The sequence below is a fragment of the Chelmon rostratus genome, chromosome 20 (genome assembly GCF_017976325.1).
Source record: "Chelmon rostratus isolate fCheRos1 chromosome 20, fCheRos1.pri, whole genome shotgun sequence".
In the NCBI taxonomy this organism is placed as follows: Eukaryota; Metazoa; Chordata; class Actinopteri; order Chaetodontiformes; family Chaetodontidae; genus Chelmon; species Chelmon rostratus.
The window spans coordinates 1644646-1652511 of NC_055677.1; the positions used below are offsets into that span (position 1 = coordinate 1644646).

The 7866-nt window shown below is 40.7% G+C and overlaps 1 protein-coding gene across 1 annotated transcript; it reads left to right on the plus strand.

Annotated features, from left to right (window-relative positions):
• Nucleotides 1-445: 445 nt before the first annotated feature.
• Nucleotides 446-7520, plus strand: LOC121623666 (ribonuclease inhibitor-like; the record flags this gene model as incomplete). Its single annotated transcript, XM_041961030.1, has 4 exons — nt 446-597; nt 2097-2270; nt 3423-3599; nt 7352-7520. Coding segments are annotated over 4 exons (672 nt in total), but the record flags the coding sequence as incomplete, so codon positions are not given.
• Between the last annotated feature and the right edge of the window lie 346 nt (nt 7521-7866).

Below are 7866 nucleotides of genomic sequence, written 5' to 3' on the forward strand. Positions count from 1 at the left end.
TAAAAGTCTATCAAAATAAAAGTCCATCCAACAGGATGTCTTAAAGGCAAAACACCTGTCTGAGCATGTTTCATAAAATGACTCATGATTATTATGAATGAGAAAAAAGACGAAAATGAAAGTAACAGAAGTAACAACACGTCTGATTTGATCGTTATTCCAGACTTGAGTGAGATGAGCAGCATGTTATTGATCTGTGTTGACATGAACAGCTGTATGAATGTTGTGGTGACATTTGGATGATGTCTGTAGAATCTGACATTATGATGATCCACAATAACACAATGACAAAGTCACTGGACTGATTTTAGGGCAAAGCTCATTGATTAGGACAGAGTCATGTTGAGCTGCACATTTACAACCTGAACACATCTGATTGGATTAGAAATGGATTTTTATCTTCATCATTTATTCTTTATTCAGGTTGAGTCGCTGCAGTTTGTCAGAGATCAGCTGTGCTTCTCTGGCCTCAGCTCTGAAGTCCAACCCCTCCCATCTGACAGAACTGGACCTGAGCTACACCAAGCTGCAGGATTCAGGAGTGAAGCTGCTGTGTGCTGGACTGGAGAGTCCAAACTGTAGACTGGAGACTCTGAGGTCAGTTCATGTTTTTTTCCTCTTGTCCAGTGTTTGTCTACCAAATTTAAATCCATTCCAGGAGTTTTAAGTTTTCTTCAGTTCTCTTTTTTTCTTGGTTTGTCTGAGCACAAATCACAACAGCTCTTTTTCAAAGTTTAACAGTCTGAACAGTTTGACTCAGAGTTCAGTCTAGACTTAATTTGTGTTGGTTTTATGAATGACACACACACACACACACACACACACACACACTGTGTGAAGCACATTTCCTAACGCAGGTGTTTGAAGTATCGTGTCTGATCTGTCACCAGCGACAGGTGACACTTCAACATATCGTGATGCTTCCATTCAGAAAAAGTCGTCGCTTTGTGTTCTGACTCAACCAGTAAACAGGAGCATAAATAATAAACTTTATTAATACAAGAAGGCAGCAGGACACATTTAAGATGACGAGAAGATCCGTCTCACTTTGCTCAGTGCACATTTGATCCAGTTATAGAGATGATTGAGGATGAAGCTCATAGTCAGTCAGCTGTGTGTCGATGCAGACGAGTTGATGAGTTTTGTATTTACTGAAATGATGAATAATGTCCTAAAGTCTAATTTATTTCATATTGGCCACTTTTAAGTTCTATAAAAAGCATCTGTGATGTTTTCAGTCCAGCGTGGGAGCTGCTGCTGTCCAGCTAGCTCAGCTCTGACTCACAGAATGATGACTTGAGTCGTAGTTAGCTTTACTCGCTGTTTCCTGTGGCTCTTCACACCATCTGACGCAGACTGAGTGAAAACTAACTGTAAGACAGAAGAGACACAATCACCAGTTTGTTGGCAACGTGTTTTTCCTGGTGTAAATACATGAAAATAAAACATGTTTTTTTTCAAACAAATCAAACACATTTCAATGGAAGTAACGTTTTTAACAAACAATCAAATCTTTATTTCCATCTTTGCCTCTGTAGCATTTCCAGTGTGGATTAGAGTGTTTATGGAAGAGCATGTGGACAGATTCAGCTAACTTCCTCCAATGACGAACAGGAAGTGATCTTTGTGAACCCAGAACTCCTGAAGCAGGACAAACACTTGTCAAAATAAAAGTCTATCAAAATAAAAGTCCATCCAACATGATGTCTTAAAGGCAAAACACCTGTCTGAGCATGTTTCATAAAATGACTCATGATTATTATGAATAAGAAGAAACGGACGAAAATGAAAGTAACAGAAGTAACAACACGTCTGATTTGATTGTTATTCCAGACTTCTAGAGTGAGATGAGCAGCATGTTATTGATCTGTGTTGACATGAACAGCTGTATGAATGTTGTGGTGACATTTGGATGATGTCTGTAGAATCTGACATTATGATGATCCACAATAACACAATGACAAAGTCACTGGACTGATTTTAGGGCAAAGCTCATTGATTAGGACAGAGTCATGTTGAGCTGCACATTTACAGCCTGAACACATCTGATTGGATTAGAAATGGATTTTTATCTTCATCATTTATTCTTTATTCAGGTTGAGGAACTGCAGTTTGTCAGAGATCAACTGTGCTTCTCTGGCCTCAGCTCTGAAGTCCAACCCCTCCCATCTGACAGAACTGGACCTGAGTAAGAACAAGCTGCAGGATTCAGGAGTGAAGCTGCTGTCTGCTGGACTGGAGAGTCCACACTGTAGACTGGAGACTCTGAGGTCAGTTCACTGACTCTCTGTTACTATTGTCGATCTTTAATAATAATAATAAACTTTATTGATGAAAGACCTTTTGTACAAAACATGCAGCTGAAAGTGTTTTACATTGAAAACAGAATAAAAACAGGAAACAGAAAATGAATTGAAAGAACGCAGGTAAAGATAAAAGCTGAGTGTTGCAGAGAAAGCAAAACATGTGACAGATCAACTATGAAAAGAGACATTTAAAAACAGAATGAAATTATGTTTAATGAACAAGTGAAGCTCATTTCTGTTCAGACACAACTTCCATCAGTCACGTTTTAAATGAGCTTTTGTTGATATTTTCATGTTTGTTGAAGTAAATTTAGTCTTCAGTCACAAAGATTTGTGCTTCTTAAAGAAAGTGTAGAAAATGTTGACTGTTAGTTGTTCAAGTCAATGAATGTTGATGATTTTTGGTAAATGTTCACATCTGGATCCAGATGATCCTCTGAACTAATATTTGTTTCAATTGATCAAGTTTACTTGATGAAGTGGAAATATTTCTTTAGTTTCTGATGATTTTAACCCAATAATGCCTGACCCAAGAAATAATGAACAGAAAATTCTATTTTTTTGAATTTGAAAACTTTATTTGGCCCTTTAACAATTAAAAAAAAATGCAAATATGTTTTTTTGTTTGGATCGTTTTGAGCAAAGTTTTTAACATATGGTAATGCAAAACATTTCAGAAATGCATGTATCAAATATGATACCCACGGCATTATAGGGTTAATGTGTTTTCACAAATAATGACAGATGATTGATATTGATCCTTTAACACACACACACACCCACACACACAGGAACACACACACACACACACACACACACACACACACACACAGCTGTTTAAAGGATCAATATGTGGACTTGAGTGAGATGAGCAGCATGTTATTGATCTGTGTTGACATGAACAGGTGTATGAATGTTGTGGTGACATTTGGATGATGTCTGTAGAATCTGACATTATGATGATCCACAATAACACAATGACAAAGTCACTGGACTGATTTTAGGGCAAAGCTCATTGATTAAGACAGAGTCATGTTGAGCTGCACATTTACAGCCTGAACACATCTGATTGGATTAGAAATGGATTTTTATCTTCATCATTTATTCTTTATTCAGGTTGAGGGACTGCAGTTTGTCAGAGATCAGCTGTGCTTCTCTGGCCTCAGCTCTGAAGTCCAACCCCTCCCATCTGACAGAACTGGACCTGAGCTTCAACAACAAGGTGCAGGATTCAGGAGTGAAGCTGCTGTCTGCTGGACTGGAGAGGCCCGACTGTAGACTGGAGACTCTGAGGTCAGTTCACTGACTCTCTGTTACTATTGTCGATCTTTAATAATAATAATAAACTTTATTGATAAAAGACCTTTTGTACAAAACATGCAGCTGAAAGTGTTTTACATTGAAAACAGAATAAAAACAGGAAACAGAAAATGAATTGAAAGAACGCAGGTAAAGATAAAAGCTGAGTGTTGCAGAGAAAGCAAAACATGTGACAGATCAACTATGAAAAGAGACATTTAAAAACAGAATGAAAATATGTTTAATGAACAAGTGAAGCTCATTTCTGTTCAGACACAACTTCCATCAGTCACGTTTTAAATGAGCTTTTGTTGATATTTTCATGTTTGTTGAAGTAAATTTAGTCTTCAGTCACAAAGATTTGTGCTTCTTAAAGAAAGTGTAGAAAATGTTGACTGTTAGTTGTTCAAGTCAATGAATGTTGATGATTTTTGGTAAATGTTCACATCTGGATCCAGAAGATCCTCTGAACTAATATTTGTTTCAATTGATCAAGTTTACTTGATGAAGTGGAAATATTTCTTTAGTTTCTGATGATTTTAATGTGTTTTCACAAATAATGACTGATGATTGATATTGATCCTTCAGAACACACACACATACACACGGAGGAACACACATACACACTCTCACACACACTCACACAGAGCAACACACACACACACACACAAGAACACGCGCACACACAAACACACAGAGGAATATGGAGTAACACACACACACACACACAGACATAGAGGAACACACACACACACACACACACACACACAGCTGTTTAAAGGATCAATATGTGGACTTGAGTGAGATGAGCAGCATGTTATTGATCTGTGTTGACATGAACAGCTGTATGAATGTTGTGGTGACATTTGATAGATAGATATACTTTATTTATCCCAAGCTGGGAAATTGCAGTGCAGCAGCAGCATTACACACAGTGAAATAAGTGAAAATAAGAATATAAAGAACAAACTATACATAATAAAAATATAAAAATAGCGAGCAGTAAAAAGATTATATACATAATAATAAAATAGCCAAACAGTAAACAGTAGTAAAAGTATTGTGACGAACTGTGTAGAGAGGAACCCAGGAGCGGAAACGGAGAAGGTTTGAACAAGGTTTTTTGCACAACACAGGAGGCAAAACAGGGAAATGGTGAATGTGATCCAAACAACAAAAGGAGGCTTCAGAGAGTGCTGGGCTGTGTGGGCACGGAGGCACTGGAAGAAAAAACAAAGAGACAAACAATTACTCCACACGAGAAAATCACGAGAAGGTAGTTAATATAAATGTTACCACAAGAGAGTCGTGAAGCCACTGGTACCACGGTACGTAGTAGTATACTCTGGCGTCGAGGAGCGTCTCAGTGGAGTATAAATAGCGTCCTTGATTAGGAAGTGAATCCAGGTGCGCCTGATCACTCCTCGACGCCGCTGGGGGAAGGGAGCCTCAGGAAACAAAAGTAAAGTAAGGAAAAAACACAACAAAATAGGAAGTGGTCTTTCAAAATAAACAAAACGGAAGTACCAACCGCCACAAGTATTGCACAAAAAAGAATATCAAATGCAAATGAATATCAAAATAAGAATATCAAAAGCAAATGGCGGTGAAATAAAGTGTACCGTGACTGTAAGAACAAACTATATATAATAAAATATCGAAATAACAAGCAGTAAAAAATTATATACATAATAATAAAATATCAAAAGCAAACAGTCGTGGTAAGAAGTATTGTATTATTATTATTATCTTCAGCTGTTATTGTACAGTGTAATGACATGTGGCAGGAAAGATTTCCTGTATCTGTCCCTTGGACAGCGGAGCTGCAGCAGCCTGTGGGAGAAGGTGCTCCGCTGTCTGTCCACTGTGTGATGGAGAGGCTGCTGATCATTGTCCATGATGGATTTTATTCAGCGTCCTCCTCTCCACCACAGTCTCAAAAGACTCAAGTCTGAGTCCGAGTACAGAGCCGGCCTTCTTGATGATCTTATCAAGTCTGTTGGTGTCGCTGGCTCTGATGCTGCTGCCCCAACAAACAACAGCAAAGAAGATGGCGCTGGCAACAACAGACTGGTAGAAGATCTCCAACATTTTGCTGCACACGTTGAAGGATCTCAGTTTCCTCAGGAAGTAGAGTCTGCTCATCCCCTTCTTGTACACAGTCTCTGTGTTGGGTTTCCAGTCCAGTCTGTTGTCGATCACCACTCCGAGGTATTTGTAGTCCTCCACCTCCTCCACCACCTCCCCTTTGATCCGTAGTGGCTGTGAAGGCGTCTTCTTCCTCCTGAAGTCGATCACCATCTCTCTGGTCTTGCTGATGTTCAGCCTCAGGTGGTTCTGTTTGGACCACTCGACAAAGTTGTCTATCAGTGTCCTGTACTCCCCCTCCTCTCCCTCTCTTATACACCCGACAACAGCTGAGTCATCAGAGAACTTCTGCAGGTCACATGACTCAGAGTTGTACTTAAAGTCAGTGGTGTATAAGGTGAAGAGGAAGGGAGAAAGCACAGTCCCCTGTGGAGCTCCTGTATCACTGACCACCACATCAGACAGCCCGCTGCCCAGACGGACAAACTGTGGCCGGCCTGTCAGGTAGTCAGTAATCCAGGAGATCACTGCGTCGTTAACACCCATCCCCCGCAGCTTCTCACCCAATAGCAGAGGTTGAATGGTGTTGAAGGCACTGGAGAAATCAAAGAATGTGATTCTTACAGTGCCTCCTCCACCATCAAGATGCATATGGGCTCGTTGCAGCAGGTAAATGACAGCGTCATCGACTCCTAAATGGGGCTGATAGTCAAACTGCAGGGGGTCCAGGAATGTCCTCATCTGTGGACTCAGCTGGGCTAGGACCAATCTCTCCAGGACTTTCATCACATGGGATGTGAGGGCGACTGGTCTGTAGTCAGCTGGGTCAGATGGCCCCGGCTTCTTGGGGACTGGAACCAAGCAGGACGTCTTCCACAGCCTCGGGACTTTCTCCTGACTCAGGCTCAGGTTGAACAGATGTTCCAGTACAGGAGACAGCTGGCTAGCACAGGTCTTCAGGATCCTAGGCGTGATGCCATCAGGGCCTGCTGCCTTTCGCTGGTTGAGTCTTTCCAGCTGCCTCTTTACCTGGCCTGAAGTCACCGTTGGGTGGTTAATGCTGGTATCCTCAGTGGGGGAAGGGGAGGAGGAGGAGAAGGAGGGGGGGGCAGATGGAGGGGTGTTGTGCAGGAGAATGCTGGAGGTTGGTGCGAGCCATTTGGGACAGTGAGGGTGTGTGGGAGGCAGGGGGCGTCTGAGAGGTGGCAGGAGGTGAGCTAAACCTGTTAAAAAACTGGTTGAACTGATTTGCTCGTTAGCTCGATAGTTCCCAGTTACAAAAAGCAGGGAAAGTAGAAGAAAAACACGGAGAAGGGTAGCAAACTTAAGTCCAGACATTGTCACAACTCGAACAAACAAGTTGTGATTGATCAGAAAAACAGAAAAAAGAACGAACGGACAAATAAACGAAACTTAAAAAACACAACGGGAGCTGCTGCTACCGGCTGCCACCTGGGACGGCGCCAAAAGCATGATGATGTCTGTAGAATCTGACATTATGATGATCCACAATAACACAATGACAAAGTCACTGGACTGATTTTAGGGCAAAGCTCATTGATTAGGACAGAGTCATGTTGAGCTGCACATTTACAACCTGAACACATCTGATTGGATTAGAAATGGATTTTTATCTTCATCATTTATTCTTTATTCAGGTTGTGGAGCTGCAGTTTGTCAGAGATCAGCTGTGCTTCTCTGGCCTCAGCTCTGAAGTCCAACCCCTCCCATCTGACAGAACTGGACCTGAGCTTCAACAACAAGGTGCAGGATTCAGGAGTGAAGCTGCTGTCTGCTGGACTGGAGAGTCCAGACTGTAGACTGGAGACTCTGAGGTCAGTTCACTGACTCTCTGTTACTATTGTCGATCTTTAATAATAATAATAAACTTTATTGATAAAAGACCTTTTGTACAAAACATGCAGCTCAAAGTGTTTTACATTGAAAACAGAATAGAAACAGGAAACAGAAAATGAATTGAAAGAACGCAGGTAAAGATAAAAGCTGAGTGTTGCAGAGAAAGCAAAACATGTGACAGATCAACTATGAAAAGAGACATTTAAAAACAGAATGAAAATATGTTTAATGAACAAGTGAAGCTCATTTCTGTTCAGACACAACTTCCATCAGTCACGTTTTAAATGAGCTTTTGTTGATATTTTCATGTTTGTTG